Below are 21,469 nucleotides of genomic sequence, written 5' to 3'. Positions count from 1 at the left end.
TGAACGGTTCTGGCGCTCAACATGCCTTCTCATGATGTTTAACATTTGTGCCTGGTTATTTGAAATTCCACTAGATAAGAGTTATGGTGAGGACAAGCTGTTTGGGATCATTTTTTGCATTTGACCTTAAAGTAAGACCTTGACCTTTGACCTAGCCACACAGTCCTTGTGCGCCACATGCCATCTCATGCTGACCTTTGACCAGTGTTATATGACCTTTTATGTCAAATCAGTGTTAAATACAAACATTTCACTAAAACTGTTGCAGATTATGATTATACACTCATAAACTTCCCTTATAGAAATTGACATGACAGTGGAATAGGGAGTAACTTTTGAAGTATGAAAAGATACATAAACTAGAAATGTGTCCATAGGACAAGGGTGCCCCCACACTCCACCAATTTGTCAATTTTATGTCTCTAGGTCATATATATTTTTTTTGGCTACATGTGCCCAAGTTGAAAACTAAAAATCTTGTATTACGTCAAGGCCAAATACTACAGATACTGAATAAATCCACAAGAAAACCCCAAGGTGCATAAGTACACATGCTGACCAACATTCTTGTAAAGTTTCAGGCCTACAGGTCAAATACTTTTTGTGTTACATGAGAAACAAGTTGAAAATTGAAAATACTAAAGATATCCACACGAAAATACCCAGGTGCACAACTACACATGCTGAGCAACATTCTTGTAAGGTTTCATGACTCTAGGTCAAATATTTTTTGAGTTATGTGCGACACAAGTTGAAAATTGCAAATTTTTTCTAATTCAAGGGCAATAACTCTAAAAATATTATTATTTCCACACAAAAATACCCAGGTGCAAAACTACACATGCTGATCAACTTTCCTGTAAGGTTTCATGACCCTAGGTCAAATACTTTTTGAGTTACATGCGACACAAGTTGAAAATTTGAAATTTTTACTAATTCAATGGCAATAACTCTAAAAATACTAAATATATCCACACAAAATACCCAGGTGCACAACTACACATGCTGAGCAAAATTCATGTAAGGTTTCATGACTCAAGGTCAAATATTTTTTGAGTTACGTGCTACACAAGTTGAAAATTGCAAATTTTTTCTAAGTCAAGGACAATAACTCCAAATATACTAAATATATCCACATGAAAATACCTAGGTGCACAACTTCACATGCTGATCAACATTCCTGTAAGGTTTCATGACTCTAGGTCAATTACTTTTTGAGCTACGTGCGACACAAAGAGAACTGACGGACAGACAGATGGACAAGGGTAAATCTAAATTGTGGGGTCACAAAAAGTGATTCCTTTATGCTATTGTAATTAATCATATTTGGCTAAACTTTCAAACTTTATTTGGCTAAAATGTTCTTGTTTAACATGGCCAATCTACAAGTACAAACAACAACATTACCAGTTCAGTATCATTTATTAGAAATAAATAGCATAAAGTAACAATTATTTTTCATATCAAGTCAAAGAAAAAAAAAAGAGCATACAAAATTCATAATTTCTACGTCATGAATTTTAAACACAATCTCTAACACTTCTCCAATAAATAAATACATTAAATATTGTCACTATGAAAAGGTAAGAAATGGTCCTAAACACCTAGTCCCTGTTTTTAAAAAATTCAAATTATTTTTCTCAAAAGCATAATGAACAGTGTGTTTATCTTTCCTCTGTAGAGACTGATAACAGTAAGCTGACAGTTTTAATAATAATTCTAAGCACGAGTAAATTAATTTTAGCCTTATAATTGAAGCAAAGACATTTGTACCTCGGACTTTATCAAAGGTGGATTGAAACATGGTCGGAACTTTTCTTTAAGTGCATTATGTTACACTTAACTATCGTGTTCAAAACCATAAAAATTACACAAAGGATTGAAAAAAAGTTGCAGATTTAAATAGACTTTCAGTGCAATAAATTCATTAAACATAAAGTACAATAACATTTAAATATACATGTACTTTGATATGCACATATTATATCAATGATATGTATTTATTATACATGAAATATATAAATATAATATGGACGGATTTAAACTTGGTCGAGCTATAAATAACCTAAATAAAATATAAAACAAAGATCAAAATAATAAAGTAGTTACAATGCACTTAAGAAACACACTATCTGACCCTTTATGGGATATGTGACAATTCAAATTATTTGAGCCCTGACAAAGTAAAAGGCACCATTAATTCAGAGACAGAATGATGTGAAAAATGAGTTATCCAGATAAAGCAAATTTATCAAAGTTTTATGCAATCAAACTCTACATCGTTATGGTAATGAGCCTGTATGTACAGTGATATTTTAATTTGTTCATCTTCTAAATATTTTTGTATACTAGCAGTGACAAAAATTTGCCTATGCCACAAATACTGAGCTAGACAAGCATACACATATATGCAGAGTGATGCAGAAACACAGGGGTCTGTACTCTCAGTGCCTGAAAGGACTGATGGACCTTCATTACGCCCAGTATACATTCACAATCAGTTCTGTTTCTGTTCAGTTTTTCATTTTACATATAGCAAACTCTTAAAAGTTAAAAAAGAACAAATCAAAGTTACCGTTTGGTAAATCCATTTCATAAATTCAGTAGGATTTGAGTTAAATACCACTGAAACACAAACCTTACTCAATGAACAAACAAAGTTAAGCAAGGTTACTCTTGCAATGATCCTTCATACACTTTACAGACATTTGGACTAGCATTTTTTAACACTACATTTGTACATAAAAAAATATCACAGCATTCAAATTTATAAGTTTTTTATGAACCATGCAGAGATTTTATAATAACACAAACAGCTTGAATATGTTACAAGTAAACAACCCATAATTATGGCAATTTAGCAATCAGGCCCATAAGGAAAATCATCTATGGCAAAATGTTTGCTTTATATATTAAAGCTGCAGATAAGCCAAAATATTTTTTCATTTATAGGAAAAATCAAACTTGATAAAAAAAGTTATTAGATTTTAAGGAAAGTAAAATGATTCAAGATAAAAGTAATAATTTCCATGTTATGTGCGTTTTATGACCAATTTTGCAGTATTTTTCACCATGTAATGCAGTAAGGGCTATTTTTGCATATTTTGACCTCATTTAGTAATTTCCATGGGTTCTATGGGGTAAATTTGTTCATTTCACAATATTTTAAGTTCAAAATTTTCATGAAAACTAGCATGAATCTGAGAAGATCAACCATGGAATAGCATTTGATATCTGTTTGAATATAAGTAAAATGTAAAGAACCTCAGTCATATCACTACGCAGTAGTACATTTATCTCTAGTACATGTATATACATAACAATTAAGATATCACAGTATCTATTTATAGTAACATTTACAATGGAATGTTTTCAAAATATTTTTTTACAATTCACATTCTTTTGAGCTGAAAATACTTCAGTCACTTTATTAAATCACTTTTAGACTCTGTAAGAACTATAAACTGATTTAAGATGTTATTTTTCTACTAATATACTGAATGAATTACTCTAAAATAGAAAGAAGTTTGTGACTTGGCCTCTATTTATAATAACATAATTTCTTAGGGAAAATTTGTAGCTTATTTCTTATAATAAACAAATAAAGTATCTTTCAGCAGTTGCAGTTCAAAATGTATCTCTGAAATGGACATTTATGTACATATGTATATGTACATTTTCTAAAAGTCTGTTTTTCTCCATCCAAACACTACCACTCATTTAAATATAACTTTTGTAACCTTAACATAATGTCTGATTCTAAAACATTTATGAAAATTCCTTGAAAAAGAGAGCATGGAATGTTAACTGATGACAGAGTGACAGATTAAAACAAGAGGACCATGATGGCCCTGAAGTCGCTCACCTGTATATAGGCCCCCGGAGCGGGGCCAGTTTTAACCCCAGGGCTTTTGTTTGAACAAACTTGGTAGACACCCATTAGAAGATGTTTCATGCTAAACATCTAAGGTCTAGCTCGTTGGGTTTTTTTAAAAGAAGTTTTTTTAAGTTGTTTTTTTTTGCACATATATTTACAAACAATGACACCCCTGGGGCAGGGCCAGTTTTGACCCCAGTGCTTTTATTTGAACACTCTTTGTAGACACTTACTAGAAGATGTTTCATGCTTAAAATCTAAACACTAGCTATTCGGGTTTTTTCGAAGAAGATTTTTAAGTTTTTGCTATACACATATAAGGAAAATCAATATCCCCCCGGGGCGGGGCCAATTTTAACCCCAGGGCTGTTATTTGAACAAACTCGGTAGACATACATTAGAACATGTTTCATGCTAAATATCTTAGCTCTAGTTCTTTGGGTTCTTTAAAAGAAGACTCTTTAAGTTTTTACTATATTCATATAGGGAAAATCAATGACCCCCTGGGCTGGGGCCAATTTTGACCCCAGGGCTCTTATTTGTACAAACTTGGTAGACATTCATTAGAACATGTTTCATGCTAAATATCTTAGCTCTAGCTCTTTGGGTTCTTTAAAAGAAGATTTTTAAGTTTTTACTATATGCATATAGGAAAAATCAGTGACCCCTCGTGCGGGGCCAATTTTGACCCCAGGGCTTTTATTTGAACAAACTTGGTAGACACCTATTAGAAGATGTTTCATGCTAAATATCTTAGCTCTAGCTCTTTGGGTTCTTTAAAAAAAGATTTTTTAAGTTTTTACTATATGCATATAGGGAAAATCAATGACCCCCTGGGGCGGGGCCAATTTTGACCCCAGGGCTTTTATTTGAACAAACTTGGTAGATACTCACTAGAAGATGTTTCATGCCAAATATCTAAGCTCTAGCTCTTTGGGTTTTTTAGAAGAAGATATTTAAAGTTTTTTCTTTTGGTTGCCATGGCAACCAGAGTTCTGCATGGAATTAAATTAAATTAAATTGAACAATTTTCAAAGGTGACCACCAAAGGAATATTCTTGTGAAGTTTGGATGAAATTGGCTCAGTGGTCTATGAGGAGATGTCATTTAAAGTAAAAGTTTACGGACGACGGACAGACGGACGACGGACGGACGGACGAAAAGTGATCACAAAAGCTCACCCTGTCAGTGACAGGTGAGCTAAAAAAGCAACAACTGAGATTATAGAATTGCCTCCCTTTTTTAGTATAACTGCCTTTTTTTCATAATCATTTTTAAATAAAATGAAAACATTATTATTAACACAGGGGCAGTATCTGAAAATGCAACATTCTACTGTTCACTGAACTTGTACTTCCAGAACTGGAGATTTATGGAGAGATTTGTTTGTGAGAATTTGCTTGTAAAATAAAATTATTTGTTGATGATTTTACAACTATCAGAATCTTTGCAGGTAACTGCCAAGATAGTCAGTCTCTAGTTGTTCCGGAACGCTTAGTGACTTTGTAATAGTGTGAACCTCCATTTTACCATCCCCAAAACTAAACAGCTGAAAAGATAATAAAAGTATATGTTTTTTTTATTATAAATAACTTTAAGGTGTAGACTTATTTGTATAGCATGTTCAAAAATGTGGCTGCCACATCAAGATATGAAATTCATTGAACAAAGAAAACATACAATAGTGATGAAGTGACTTTTATTTAAAATTAGCTCCCTTTAAAAATTCCATTTAAGACATTGCTTATAAAGTTTTTACTCTACACTGTGTCTTGTATAATTTCTGTGATTTCTGTGATTTCTTAAAATCAGTCACTCTAAACTACAAGCAAAAACAAAACTTACCATTTGTGCATCTTTACAAGTGGTTCCTAGACCATCTGGTCTCTGGACTGTGGTCAGAGAAAAACTTGTTATCCTGAAAATCAATTGTTTTTGAATAAAATAAATCCCTGTAGTGTTTTCATTACATCAGACCAATGTCAGATAAATTCACTTACATTACATGAATACCCCTATAGAAGATATTTAATCAGTTTTAAGGAGAAGAGTATTGTTTGCTTATCAAACAAGAGATTTCTGTTTCAAGCCTATACTGGGGCGACAACCACTTTGCATTGTACACGACCAGTACTAGTCCATGGAAAGATATATAAAGATTGTACATCAACACTTTTCTTGAAAATTTGAAATAAAGCTTTTTGATCTGATTGGATACAACAAGAAAGAGGAAATGTAGCAAAATGGCCTAGTAACAATGGTCTGTCTAGGGACTGTTGGTTTTAACCTTGTTTTTGCTTACATGCCACCACCAATGACGGTCAGAATCCAAGGGGGTTCATATGAGCAAGTTTTATCCATAATCAAGTTTAAATAAGTAATAAATTACAAACCTTTCTTTAGAAATTGTTTCAATATATTTTGGTTGAACATCTCCCTCTAGAAGATCAAACACGTATAGTGTAGATGTAACGTCTAGCACATAAAACACACAGGCTCTGCTGCGAGACCATCTTACACACTGTACTGCTTTTCCTTTAGTTATTGAAGGCCAGGTTATCAAAGGATTCTCTGTAAAATGAGAATTGTCATAATGATACAAGTCATATAAGTAACAAAAACGGATCGAGTGACTCAATTTTGAGTAATTTGTAACATTGTTAAATTTTGCCAACACAGAGAAGATTACTCATGTTTTGTGTCTTTGTGTTATAATAACAAAAACAAGACAACTTTTTAAAGACATATATAAATGTAACTGTAACCAATTCTATTAAAAATGAATAACATATTACTAAGGATTTGTTATCAAAGTACATCTGTAGAAACAGAAACCCTGGAGCAGAAGACCACCTCTACATAGAAACCACCTCTACACATAAAGACTAAATTCTTGAAACATTTTCTTAAAATACCAATAATTCAAAGTTAAAAAGTAACTTGTATCCAAAGGTAATACTTTTAATGACATCATTATTGTTTCTTTTTCAACAGTGAATTTTAATACACAGATGAGATTGCAAATGTACAATAGAAATATGAAATATATACCTGATTTTGTGTCATAAATTGAAAATGATCCATCTGAACAACCAGTCTGTAATACAATCAAAGTCATAGGGATAAACTCTAAATCTAAACCAATTTTGTTACACTTTTCAACATATGATTGTATAATTACTTCAAATACAATGTAATAATACTGAAAAAACAACAACAAAAAAACAAAAGACTAGAAATGTGCATAGAAAAAACGAATACCCCCAAATTCCATTGTTTTCTCAGTGTACGGACGGACAGAGTTACAGACACACAGGGGCAAATCTTTATTGCCCCCGCTAAGTTTGAAGTACAGGAGGCATAAACATAATCTCAAGAGCATGAATTTATACCATGCTCAGAAATAAAAGTGAAAGACCAATTTGGTTTGAAAATGCATACACTAACATGTATAAAAAGACATATTAATTCAATGCATCTTTTTATACATGTAAGTATATGCATTTTCAAACCAAATTGGTTTTTAACTTACCAATTCGTAGATGTGAGATGACAATCATATTCTTCTTAATTTTTAAACTGATGATATATGATACATTTATACAAAATATAAGTGCTAGAAACTTTAGTATTCAATACTTGTATCGAAGAAACATTCATTGTGGGTTTTTTTTTAAATATACTTACGAGAAAACAAGGTTGATCAAAAGGTGAAAAATCAATAGAAACAACATCAACAATGGTATCTGAAACAAACAAAGAAACAATGTTTACTTTCAGGTACATGTCAAATAATCAACATGTAAATTTTAAATCTACTTCCTTGTTTTCACACTTGTTTTATCAAAGTCCAAATCATACCCTTGTTTCAAATTCATTAACTTTATATTATGCTTAAACAGATCAAACAATTTTAATGGGTTCTTACTTACATTCTTATCTAAATTATTAACATTGTCATTTGTATTGATAATTTATACAACTTAGCTCAAACCTCATCCGCCATACTTTTAACATTACAAACCTGTTTATCCTCTGATTCTTAAAAATCTGCCCACAATGAATTAATATATGATTCATAAGTCTATGTTAAAATTTACTAAAAACATCAAATACACAAAAAAATGTTAAATGAATCCACAACTATCATTTGATGGATAATATGTTAAGAGTATATGTAAACATGTACCAGGCAAAATTTCTTAAATGAACTAGTCTAGCTTCTATTTATGGAACAGTCTACCATCAAATCTAGGGATATCAAGATGATAATTTAAAGTTAGTCAGCCAACAGTAAAGAGCCTGGTCAGACTGCATGGATGTGCAGACTAGCTTGGCTCTTTACTGGTGGCAAAGGCAAATCACTTTCAACTCCAGCAGTATAAAGGGATAAAGCATACCTATCACAGGTGAATGAGCACGAGGAAACGTTCTTTTTCCAAAACGAATTCCATGTAAAATGCTTCCCTGAAAACATAAAGTTTACAGATTAAAATATTAACAAATCCAGAGTATTAAATGAATTTAACAATTATATTATTCTTTATAGAATTAGTCTTTATAGAATTTCCTTGATATCATATAAAATAAATTATTTCAGCTAGTTTCACATAACAGGGATGGCCATGCTAAAACACTAAATCTGGTATTGTCACATATATATATAAATAGTATTTTATCAAGCACATTTGATGTTGTTTTTCAATTCTCTATGCATGTACTTTTAATAGAATAAGACACTTCCAATGAACACCCTAGGACCTTGCTTACACAATATACAGTCATTTCATATTTCTATACATGTTCTTGATTCGCGACAACGACTAATACACGCATTAAAACTTATCCTTTGAACATCCTCAAGTGATATCATACACTAATCATTTTTGGGACATGTTAAGCATGTGAATGAAATTACAAAGTAGAATTTACAACATTTAACTTACAGAGTCAGTAGCCACATAAAAGTGATTTGGATCATTCGGCATCAGTGACATATCTAATGCTCTCAGTCCAGACTGTAACCTGGCATCTCTAAAATAACAAAACAACATTATGAGAAAAATGTGCACCTAGACTGGGAATCAATCCCAAGAAAAACATATTCTTGCAAATCAGACTGGTGTTTCCGTTAGTTTTACCCATGCCAGAAATTTCATCTGGGGAGTGCCAGATGAGTAGTATGCAATACAATGGCATGCTTAGGATGCCGTTATTTTGCCGTTATGAATAAAGTTGTAATTTCATACGCTATTTTAAGAAAATAGTTATGGGTGTAAATGACATAAACTTCCATGGAAAATTGTTTTATTAAGGTAAAGAATTTAAAATATGATGGAATATGATAGAATATACATGAAAAAATATCTGTCATATGTCTGGGGTTCAGATCTAAACCTCAACATATGACAGATATTATTAGTTCACATAATCCTTCTCTTTTTCCTCAAATTGAGCTTCACATGGCTTTTCTACCTAGTTTATGCTAATTTAATATCCAAAATATACATTCACAACAGTTCAACAGCTACAAAAAGATTAAGCATGAACATATGTAGCAAAAAGGTTGACCTTAGAATCTCAAAGTTTTAGAAACATATCTTTTTAAAGAGCTTTTGCTTGTTTTAAACTGGAACTTAATATGCACACTGTCAAAATTGATGAACACACAAGTGACATATATCTGCCAATTCAGAAAAGATACTACATATGTTTATGAAATGAAAAATTGAAAACATCATAACAACTAAATTTCCTACAATGTTATTATTACTAATTTAATGAATGATTTTATACTTATTAAATTTATTGTAACAATATAATTTCATATTTGAGCCGCATCACGACAAAACCAACATAATGGGTTTGCGACCAGCATGGACCAGCCTGTGCATCCGCGCAGTCTGATCAGGATCCATGCTGTTCGCTTTCAGTTTCTCTACTTGTAAAAGAGTTGGTTAGAGAACAGCAAGGATCCTGATCAGACTGCGCAGATGTGCAGGCTGGTCTGGATCCATGCTGGTCGCAAACGCACTATGTTGGTTTTGTCGTGACGCGGCTCATTTATTTCAATTCTGACCAATTTCATAAAAATGACAAACATACTTTACAAAATGATGAACAGAAAGACAAAAGTAGAATTTGACACATAATTGATAATCAGGTTATGCAAAGAAACTAAAAGTCCTTCTTTCAAGGCATAAAAGCAAAATGAATGCTGTGCTTTGGAAAAATAGCACCAAAAACACCAAAAGTTACACTTAATACACTCAACTTTGACAATCCAATAAAGGGCCAATTACTCTTATAGATAAAAAAGGGCAAATAACTCTTACCAAAACACTCAAAGGATTGTTTGATTGTATTTTAGTATATTTTTATATCAAATATACAGTCAAATGCATCTGTTGAAGGACTTCAACAAATATATTTGTACTGAAGTTAAATGTCTACTGACTGATGGGCTGTCTGCTAATATGTCAGTGGACTGCATACCTTAAGTCAGTTTGTTCAAGATTTTAGTTTGTGTTAGAAACTACAAGCATGAATCATTTCATTGAAGCAACCAATTCTGAGCAATGCAAGTAGTTTCTTGCTCAAGGAAACAATGGCTTGTACAATGGCTTGCCTCTGATAGGGTTTCAGCCCATTATCAATCCAGCAATCCTTAGATTAATGGTCTTATGTGTTAAGCACTCAGCCATTCCTACATTTCTACTTTATACCATAATGTTAATGAGAAGATTGCATAAACTATGTTAGCAAAAATTTGAAAAGGTATAAATTATTATTGTTAAGACTAAAAAACCTTAATAAAGTATTGTAGTGCTATAACCAAAAATATAGATGGTTTAAGGTGCTATATTTTATATACCATTATTCCACAGTGCTCATGTTCTATACATTTATAAGCTTTTAGTAAAGAAATAATAAATTACTAGTACAACCATACTTACTTTCCCTCTGTTAAACTATGATTGGTATTAAATAAATTTAAGTAAAATGATCACAGCTGCTTAAGGATAGCTAATGTATTTTTTTTCAAGCTCTGAAAATTCAGAGGAATATCTAAAAGACTTGGTACTGATCATTTCTGTAATGTTTGTAAAAATTGCACCAGCAGTTTTTGAGGAGAAGTCAGGTGACACAAAAATACCAACATTCAAAGTTTGATATATACAGACAAAAATTTGCTAATCAGTTCAGATAAAATGTATTTTCTTTACATGAAATGGAACTTAAATAATAAAGAAAATGTTCAATAACTGCTGTGAAAACTACTCCAGTTACTAGAACATTGCATAAACTATTTGGACAGAACAGAACTTTACATATTTATATATTATTTTGGATTCTGTGAAAAATGTTGCAAGTGACTTACTTGGTTGGGCTACTCATAGTCAATGAAGAACTTTTGAGCAATTTTACCCCAGCCCCTGGTGCGAGCCCCAAATCACTTTCTGAACCAGCTATGTCAGGCAAGCCTATCTCTGCCACAACCTGTTGAACAAACAAATTTTATATTACATATTTTTAAGATTTATTTACTGGTCTGTTTCTCTTTGAAGTGGAGAAACTACAAAGTGAAAATTCAGTATCAAGTTTTAAAATGAACCAAAATAGCTTAACCTCTGATGAACAAACCACCTTAACACCTTATATTTGATATTAAAATCCCTCCCCTTTCCAGTACATGTAACAGGATGTAAACAATGACAATATATTGTTTTTATTTCTTAATTAACTACACTTAACTGATCAAATTAAACAAGGAAAAAGGTGGGAAAATCATTGACAAAACACATAAATACTCACCCAAAAATGTAAAACAGCACTTTCTTCTGTAGACACCAGTTGGAATGACAGTCCGGAAGAGGTATCTGAAAGAAGAATTCTTTTTAAAACTTTTTTCCTTGATGGCATTCTCATCAACTATCTTTTAAACTATTACTTAGCTTACTGTTTATGTACATTTAACTTGGTTTGTTATGTTTGTTTGTTTTTTAAAACCCAAACCAAAACAAAAAGTAAAGGGGTTTTAAAAGGCCCCAAAATCGGGAAAGAGATTTTGGAAACCCCTCGGGTATTACAAAAAACCTTTTAAACTTTTAAACCTGCTTGAAAAAAAACGGGTTTGGCCTTTGGCAAAAATTGACAAAAGTCAATCTCCCATTTTCCATTAGTCTGCCCAAAGCTCTTCACTGGGGGTTAATCAACAAAATATATTTTAAAAACAGAAACCCCTTGAAAATTTTTAAAATAAATTTTTAAAAAATTTAAAAAAGCGTGGTAAATTAAAATCAGACAAAAAACTCGGGCTATAAAAAGTTTGTTTGCCTCAAAAACCCATATACTGTACCCAAAACAATTTCAAAAAAATTTTTCAATCATGTACGAAACCCAAAATTTCATGGTGCTCCCACCCATTTTTGGTTTTAGATGATTTGCCAAAAAACACTACAGTCTTATGTTTTAAATTTTGTTTTTCATAACATAAACCCAAATTTTTGAATTCATAAAAAAAATTTCTTACCTTCTACTTTGGGACTGGGGGGGTACCCTGTCTTTAAACCTGGTTTTAAAGTAAGTAAACCCTTATTTTTTAATTCAAAACGACAAAAATTTATCCCATTTAAATTTAAATATTTTGTTTAAAACAAAAAATTTTAACTAGGACAGTTAACTTAACTTAAAAGTAAAGAAAAATTTAAAAATTTTAAAACAAAGTTCAAAAAGGGGAAATAATGAGAAAATCCCATGTAGTCCATGCTAGATTTTACGATCTTGAAAAAATTTTTTACAATAAACACACCCAAAGAAAATGCTTTGAATTTTTCAAATTAAAACCGTCATTTAAATTTGTGTAAAATTTAAAAATTAAAACAAGGGTTTTCAGGGGCCAAACTTAAATGAACACCTAGGTGAGATGATAGCATAATTGTTCTTTGAATAGTATAGTCAAACTAAAATTCTGTTCCAAGAAATGAAAGCAAATTCTTGTTAAAGTTTCCAGTCAGAGATATGATTTAGATGAAGTTAGAATATGATTTATCATAAATTAAAGAATGCATACATAAGTAATTATGAGCTCTAAATATACAATTCTTCAACTTACTTTGACAAAATTTTGTTTCATCATTTTTTTTATCAAGATACCCTTTTAAATCGGACAAATGCTTGGTTCAGAAGCTGTCTGGTTTAGAGGGGTTTTACTGTTGTTTAACATGAAGTATATAATCATTAATAGATAAAGATAATTTTCAAAGCATAATAGCATGAGGAGCCAGATCGAATGAAATTCTTTGATGAAAAATGTACTCACGTATTTATATAAGAATATATTGGAAGAATCGAGGTAACTGGACTATGGTGATTCTCTTCTTTCAAAACACAAGCTGTAATACAAATACATGTATATAAATACATTATCTGAATGAACAGTTCTTTTTCAATTATATAACAGAAAATTCAAGGTATATTATAAACAAATAGCTTCTTTATTCTTTTATATTGACTTTCACAACAATAAAGGGATGCTGTTTTTATGAGGTTTTGGCTGTAAATCAACATTGCAGATGTGTACAAAATAAATGTTTATTCAAATACATACACCCCAGTTCAAAAGCTCTTAATGAATAAACAAAATTCTGGTGAAATTTCCTTATTATTTAATAAGTGACCTTAAAAGTGAAGGTTGCGACTAAAGTTGAAGACATTTACATGAAGACAGCCAAAAAACCCATTAATCTACAAGTATTAATTTGTTTTTGTTTTAAATTTAAGGCACATCCACTTGAAACTTAAAAGTCCATAAGGCAACTTTTCAGCTTTAGTGGTGGAGGAAGACCACAGTAGCTCCTTTTATACATTATTTCATGCATAAACAGGCACCTGTGTAGAACCACCAACCTTACGTTAGCTAACCAGAGCTTTCTCCCATGAAAGAATCGAAAGTCCCTAAAGGGATTTGAACCCAAAGCGCTGAGAAGCAAGTGATTTGAGGCTGGCAACCTTAATTTCTTGCCCAAGAAGGCCATTATGTCAATCTATCAATACCGAGTCATAGGATGTACAATTACCTGTATCATATGTAGGGTATCTGAGATGAATATGACTCATCGTTTAAAAAACTGTTTGGTTGATGTATAGGACAGACTTGGTTTCCCTTAGATCCCACCATAGCAATGGAACCGTTCCACCTTCCTGCAAAACACCAAGTGATGGTTTGACGGGACTAAAACAAAACACCTTACGGGGGCTGATACTAACTACATACAAGAAACCCTTGAAAAATATTCTATGATAAATTTGCACTAAACTTATTGCAATTAATGCTTTAAAAACATTCTACTTTCTATACAGAAATTTACCCTGTTCTATACTAATTTTAAGCTGATACTGAGCATGCAAGTTGTTCCTGTTACAAAAATCTAGTTACATAAAAAACCTCAGTCACATCCCAAAGAACATTTTAAACATTCATTTACCACTCCCATTGATACTATAGGTTAAAAAAAGGAAAAAAATTATAATTAAGGATTTCTGATGACATGTGTGGTTAGAATAACATCTACAAATTTTATGGAAAGCCATAAAGATTGTAGTAAACTTCAATAAAAATACAAGGCCTAAATTGTGTATCACATGTTCTCTTAAAATTATGCTCTCCGAACAACAATAAGAAATACTATTAACATTTAAAATATCATATTACAAAAACCAAAAATGACCAATCGATTGATTATTTACATTACTCAAGCCTCAATATATATCGTAATGTTTTCCCCCCTATTTTTCCAACATAAAAAACTTTGGGAAATTTGCATAAAATCAAAAATGAAAAAATGATTTTACACCTCCCTTTTGTGGAAAACTAGGTTCATTGGTTTTCCCCAAAACACAAATTACACCCTCCTTTGGCCCTTGATTTTTTTAAAGATATCGGGTTTATACAGAAAAGTTAACAAAATAATAAAATATAAGCCGGGAACGGCTTTATAGTAAAACACAGGGAAAATATATCAAAAAATTTGCACTCACACTGGTGAAAAAAAAGGGTATATCAATCTTTGGGTCAAGGAGAACTAAACATGAAGTTGTAAAATGTACAATGTATTTTTGAAAGTTTGAAAATTAACAATTACAGTTTGATTTAAATTTGTTTTTTTTTAAAAATTTTAATTTTCCCAGTAAAAAATTGACAGTCAATGTCACATGGCTACTTTTGAGCTTTACTGGGAGAAGAAATTAGTCCCCTCATTTGCTCCTTCAGATAATTTATCAAATCAAAAGTTAGAACATCAAACCTCCCATCAAGACTAGCTGGATAGTCTTCAACACATGAAAGAATTTCTAAGTCAAAATTCAAACCCATAATGTGAATTGAAGAAATGAATTCTAAATTTATTGACCTTTTTTTACTCTTTGAGAACTCATACGAAACTCAGTCATGCCAAGACTGTGATAGACCCCCACATTAACAAATAACCTAAATTACAACCATACCTTCACATGTATTCTGTAACTTTTAAAAACCTTACCTGAGATGGTGGACTTTGATATATACTGTTAAAGTAATAAGTTTGGTTGTACAGGTGAGAAATGCGAAAACAATATCACACATGACGATCTGAAACAAATAAAAAAATTCTGATGTAGTAATATACTTCTGGACCTGCCCATGATGTTTTCAAAAAAAAGCTGCATTTTTTCTTAAAGGTATTTTAAGCTCACTTAAGCACAGCATCAATGTTTGGTGTGGATTCCTTTAGTACGTTCATCGATTCAATATCTAACCATTGTATAAGTTTGAATATTTTTAGGCTTTCTTGCTAATTGGTTTACAAAAGTCTATATAAATCAAAATTCTGATGAACAGTTAAAGATCATGACATATCTTATTCTTCATATATAAGATATTATACATTTACTTGTACTTCAACCTGTCTGGCTAACCAGCTCTGTTGAAAGTAAAGCTATTACAATAGACTAACAAAAATCATGTAAAATTTATCATGAAAATTGAAGTATATATTTCATTTTGCCAGCAAAGCTTACATGTACATAACAGCCAAATTTTCTAAGAAATTTTGCAGTCAAGTTAAAAATGACAAACATGATTTTGATAGCAGAAAAATCACTGAGCATATATCAATTACCAGTACATGTACACTGTTTAAAATATCATATTCTGTCAACTATTTTGTTTATAAGCCCCCCATGAAGTATATATTGTTGTTTATACCATGGACATCTAAGATAAATTTTAATAATAGCAATTTGTTTCAACCTACCTTGAAGTATAGGCTGTACATCAAGTTGTGTGTATCCCTCACTAACATTAATATGTGTCTGACTCTGACCCTTAGACTCCATTTCATCTTCCCTTCCCTCTTCCAATAGTAAAGCTATCACCTGAATATGAAACATAACATTACATTGTCATTATGATACACATATTAATTTTTTGCTTCTAGCCTAGGTTGAAAAAGTTAAGTCTGTCCACACTATATAATGTTGACATCTTACCATGTAATTTTAATATTTTGACGTACAAATCTTCAAATTTACAATATGACAGTTTCAAATTCAATACAGGACCCAGGGTTTTCATTATTAACAGATTGGACATCCATATCAGCTGTTGAAATGCTGTTATAATTGGTAGTATTTTCAGCCTGTATATTAAAATATCCCCTTTGACCCTTGGCCAAATCGGTTGTTTTCATGGCACATCTGTTGCCTCAGATAAGAAAAAGAAAACCCTGACCTGGACCAAGTACTTAACACAAATTCAGAAACAGATCAAGTCAGTAATATTATACAAAACCCTCCCACTGTAACATTACACATGTTTAATTGGTGATGACTTATTTCCCTATCCTACCCATATTTAGGCCAGCCTGCAAAATCCATACATTTAGACTGGGCTCTATACTAGTGGTTGCCAAATTTTATCAATTCAATAATAAAATGATCAAAATACCTTTCAATAGTAATGGACACTTTAAAATTCAAAGCAGGGCATATCCATTATACAAATTCAGCACAGTAGATCTATTGGTTTACTTTTATACTTTTTACTACTGCTTAACTTTATTAAGCCCACCATAAAGTTTATACATTATTTATTTTAGATCCACTATGTTGGAAGCTTATATAACAAGCTTATTGAAACACTCTCAAATACGTTCCTGCTTAGCAATGAGTGTAAAGTTTCTTGCTGCCAATGGGATTTGAACCCATGCAGCAAGCAATCCTTACATCACTAGTCCAACATGTTAACCACTTGTCCATGCTGCCGACATATCCAAAAACAATATTTCTCTGCCAGATGCACATATTCACTAAAATCTGTCTCTGGACTGACCAGTACTAACAATGTTCTAATAAATACACACCTGCCCTGCTTTCTCCAGGAATTTATTCAGCCTGCCCATATCTTGTTCCCTGTTAACTTTACTCTGAGATTCTTCTTCATCCTCTATATCTTTCTCTCCATCACCCCCTAGCAACAAGTTATTTTATACATTGTATTTTACAAAATGAACATTACTAAACAGGTACTTTGTACATTGTTCTTTACAAAATGAGCATTTCATAAGCCCCTAGACTACAGATCAAGCAAATGTCAATTTTTTTTGTAAAGACATTTCTCAAAATCTTTAAATTTATTTATATCATGGACATAAAAATACTTTAAAAGAAGATTACAGCAAAAACAAAAATAATGTTCATTGTAGCAGTTAAACAAGGAAAGTACAGAACCAGTCAAAGTTTCATAAAGGGACACAATGGCCTAGTGGTTAAGATGTGTGCCTCTCAACCCAGGGATTCTGGGTTCAAGCCCTACTTAGATAACAACTTTCTTGACTGAAATTGAAAATGGTTGTTTCCAAGAAGAGTGGTTAAAATAAGCTTCAAACTTTCTTAAAAAATTCAGCTTGAAAAACATTTAAACTAAGATTACACGAAAAAACAAGGACCCCTAATACTGTTTTATTTTTTCTTAAAATTTGATTATGACAGTGATTAGAAAACTTGAACATTTTTCTATTCATACTTCCATATCCTTTAAAGTCTTCTGGAGGATGCTGTGTCCATTTCTGTCTACAATCTACCTCCTCTGTTTGAATATCTTTATCAACATTATCATCATTTGTTTGTACATATGCCTGTAAATAGAAAATATAGAATTAGTTTAGTTGATACTAAATTATTTTAGTTAGATTGTGTTGGAATGTATCAGATTATTGAAACACACTTGAATCCGTTCCTAGGACCAACCAGTATTAAGCAATGAGTGTAAAGTTTCTTGATCATGGATACAACAGCTTACTAGTACAAGGCATTAATCACTCGGCCACGCTGCAACCCAAATATAGAATTTAGAAAGAGGTCATTGCTTTCTGAAAACTAATCACATCAAGGAAAAAAGTTTCCCTTTCTCTATACAACCACAACAAGTTTGGTGCTAAATGAAAGGTATTTGATGCTATTATGTCATTGCAATATCATGGGAGGGTCTTATGACATCATCAATAACATTATAAGTGTCCTGATATTGGCTCTATTATAACACAGAGAAAGTGGCCAAAGAATTTTCATGTGAAGATTTTTGAAAAGTTCATAAAGCAAGTACCACCTGATGATGATAAAGAACCACAAATTCTTATTGTATGAAAAATTTTTTTTAATAAAAATATGTGATATTGAAGATAAATATTGCCTGTTTTTCATTGAAGCTGATCTTTAACTTTCATATTTTCTAATTTTATGTGAATTGTTACCATACCTGTCTAGTATCTGAACTTCCGAACGCCCTGATGTAGAGATCATATTCATTCACTGGCGGCATGTCCATGATGTCAAAACTAGCAAAATCAAGCTCCAACATTTTCAACAAGTCATGTCCACGCTGCATCGTCTTGCTGGCTGTCTTGCGGCTGACTGCTCGCTGTTTTGCCGATACAAAATTAATAGCGGTACGAGGGCGATCCATGCGAGGTTGGTAGGATTTTTGGTAGCCTTCGTCACTGTCATCACCTTGGTCCGAGTCTTGCTGATCCCTTGATCTACCATACTGTTTTAAGTAAAAATAAAGGTAAATCACAATTCCCCCGCCATACCTTTCTATACAATAATAAAAAATTACTTACCATATCATTCTGCAATACAGTCTATATCCAACGGTTCATAAACACACTTGTGTATGATTAAATAAATACAATCATGTTTCTGTCCTTGAATGTACGAGTGCTTTAATAATAAAATTTTCTAGCATTTGAAATGCTGTTCTGAGTGATAAACTTAAGCACATGTACAAATGGCACATTCTGACATCTATATAAGGATAATGTCTTACACAAGGGCCTAAAGGACAAAATGATAAAGTAAAAGCTGATCATGGAAGTATTGTGTTCATTTAACTTTGAACTTCATCTGAACTTACTTTAGCAGACACCTGGGGACTTCTTGATGAACTGTTCAATAATCTGTCATTCTCAGCATCCAATGCACGTAAAACATCGTTCATTTCTGAATCCTGAAGGGAGAAAAATTAAATCTGTATTACATAATATGACTTCAAAGGATTCCACCATGGTTTTTTGATATAATGTATAATGGAACTGGCAATAATCTCCCAAGATTAATGTTCCACTTGATGTAGTTCTAGACTTAACATTTATGTCTCACTTCATGTACCTATATAAAAACTGTCATTTCATAGAATCATAATCTTGCTGATGTAAAAGTTATTAGCCCTTGACACTAGTGTAGAGCTTGACAAGCCTGCTCACCCGTAGCATGCGCAGACTCTATACTGTTCGATGACAAACTCCAAATTTTCATTTTGATATCCCTGTAATGTGATAATGGACTGGGCTTAAGATACCAGTCTATGCACATCTTTGTGACAATTGGCCATTAAGTGTAGTTATTCTGCACTATAAATATTCAAAATGGAAAGTGAAATTGTGGTCTTAATGGCTTAAAGGAAAGGTCTTAGAACCACTAATGTTCCACATAATCTAGCTGGATAGCTTTTACACATAAAGATCCAAAGACACTGGTGCAGCTCAAACCTACAACAGTGAAAGGCAAGTGGTTTGATGTCAAGGATCTTAACTCAGCCACAGGCATCCCCAGGAATGATTTCTGTTGGTTTTATATTTGAAACTGGATTGTGGTTTGCAATTTACATAATCCTCGTATAAACAAATCACATATCAATAATTTATGATAAACTAAAACATCAAATAAAGTCATCTAAACAAAAAGTATGTGACACACACTTATTTACAGTAGCTAAACATTTCAGAATATGTTTTGTGAAATACACAAGAGATATAAACAGACACACTCATTTTGTGATACACAATACATAAGCAGCACACATATAGGCATGGTGTGTTTTTTTCACACAGGTTAAATGTGTTAATGTACACATTGGTTGTACACATAGGTAAATACATGGGCATGCCACATTTCTATATGAAATTCTAAAAACATGTAGAAGTTTTCTTTGATGTATGGTCACAGCTTGTTGTATACATTGTTAACAAAAACAAAAAAAAAATGAAAGAAAAACTCAAAAAGGAGAATTCTCAAAATAATTAACTAACTTTGACGTTTTAAACATTGTGAATATTGGATGAGTTTCAAGGAATGTTTTAAACTAAATTCCAATATTGTTGAGAAATATAATATCAAAGGGACTCCACAGAAGATTTTCACATGACTGGACTGAATTTTCAAGATCTATGAAACAATACATTAGATGTAGGCTTGACCAATAACTTGTGTGACAAAAAAATGAAAAGCATTGAATCAGGCTAAGAACTGCACAAAATAAAATATTTCTATTTAATTCTAAGTTATATCTGTATTATCTGGTCATGGTATTGGTAGTTTTCTTTCCTGATCACAATAGCTAGGGAGCCACATTGAATTTACTAGAGCACAGTTCGTCCATTGAATCGTTCCTGGTTAAGCTGTCAAGCTGTTTACCAGTACTAGTTACCTTCACATTTGCAAGAACTGATATCTTCTGTATATGTAAAAGCAGATGTTCAGTGTGAATGACCGTAGGAAGGATTACAATATCAATCACTAAGAAAGTGACCTACGGTGTCCGGGAATCAAACCCAGATCACCTGAGTCACAGTCCAACATTTTACCTATCAAGCTAACCAGACAGCTTTGTATTATCTTTGCATAATTTTCCCTTTCATATGCCCCAAACCCTTGGACAATCCCCAAGGGGAATTTAAAAAGTTTATTTATTAAAATTTTTTAACCTAAAGTGGTTTCCTTTTAACTATTAAAAAGAAATTTAAAAATTTTAAATAAATCCCAAAAAGGGGGAAAAATTCCAATTTTTCAAGAATTTCTTTTAAATTTTGGGGGAATTTCTGAAATTTTTTGTTTAAATTTTATCTTTTCAACAAAAAAAAACCCTTAAACCTTTTAATTTTTGACAAATTTTAAACTTTCAAGGGGTCATACAATTCATGCACGGGTTTAGGGATATTTGTGTTTTTTTTTTAAAACATTTAAAAAAAAGGGAGAACCCTAAAAGTACCACACAGC

The 21,469-nt window shown here is 32.0% G+C and overlaps 1 protein-coding gene across 1 annotated transcript in view; it reads right to left on the bottom strand.

Annotated features, from left to right (window-relative positions):
- Positions 1–1,407: 1,407 nt before the first annotated feature.
- Positions 1,408–21,469, bottom strand: part of LOC132718184 (cytoplasmic dynein 2 intermediate chain 1-like) — a 40,288-nt gene continuing 20,226 nt past the window's right edge. The window contains exons 14-30 of the mRNA XM_060701817.1: positions 19,329–19,421; positions 18,672–18,959; positions 17,940–18,051; positions 17,278–17,384; positions 16,076–16,291; positions 15,418–15,506; positions 13,957–14,000; positions 13,200–13,272; positions 11,693–11,789; positions 11,259–11,377; positions 8,824–8,911; positions 8,278–8,344; positions 7,565–7,623; positions 6,929–6,974; positions 6,271–6,448; positions 5,723–5,795; positions 1,408–5,426 (exon numbers count right to left, since the gene is read on the bottom strand). Coding sequence (XP_060557800.1) covers positions 5,316–5,426; positions 5,723–5,795; positions 6,271–6,448; positions 6,929–6,974; positions 7,565–7,623; positions 8,278–8,344; positions 8,824–8,911; positions 11,259–11,377; positions 11,693–11,789; positions 13,200–13,272; positions 13,957–14,000; positions 15,418–15,506; positions 16,076–16,291; positions 17,278–17,384; positions 17,940–18,051; positions 18,672–18,959; positions 19,329–19,421 — 1,860 coding nt within the window. The 3' untranslated portion in view covers positions 1,408–5,315. The remainder of the gene's footprint in view (positions 5,427–5,722; positions 5,796–6,270; positions 6,449–6,928; positions 6,975–7,564; positions 7,624–8,277; positions 8,345–8,823; positions 8,912–11,258; positions 11,378–11,692; positions 11,790–13,199; positions 13,273–13,956; positions 14,001–15,417; positions 15,507–16,075; positions 16,292–17,277; positions 17,385–17,939; positions 18,052–18,671; positions 18,960–19,328; positions 19,422–21,469) is intronic.

Source organism: Ruditapes philippinarum, unplaced genomic scaffold, assembly GCF_026571515.1.
Source record: "Ruditapes philippinarum isolate M1 unplaced genomic scaffold, ASM2657151v2 ctg5079_1_1_1_1, whole genome shotgun sequence".
Taxonomy (NCBI): Eukaryota; Metazoa; Mollusca; class Bivalvia; order Venerida; family Veneridae; genus Ruditapes; species Ruditapes philippinarum.
Note: the sequence above shows the minus strand (reverse complement) of the source record. Positions and strands in the feature narration are given on the sequence as shown.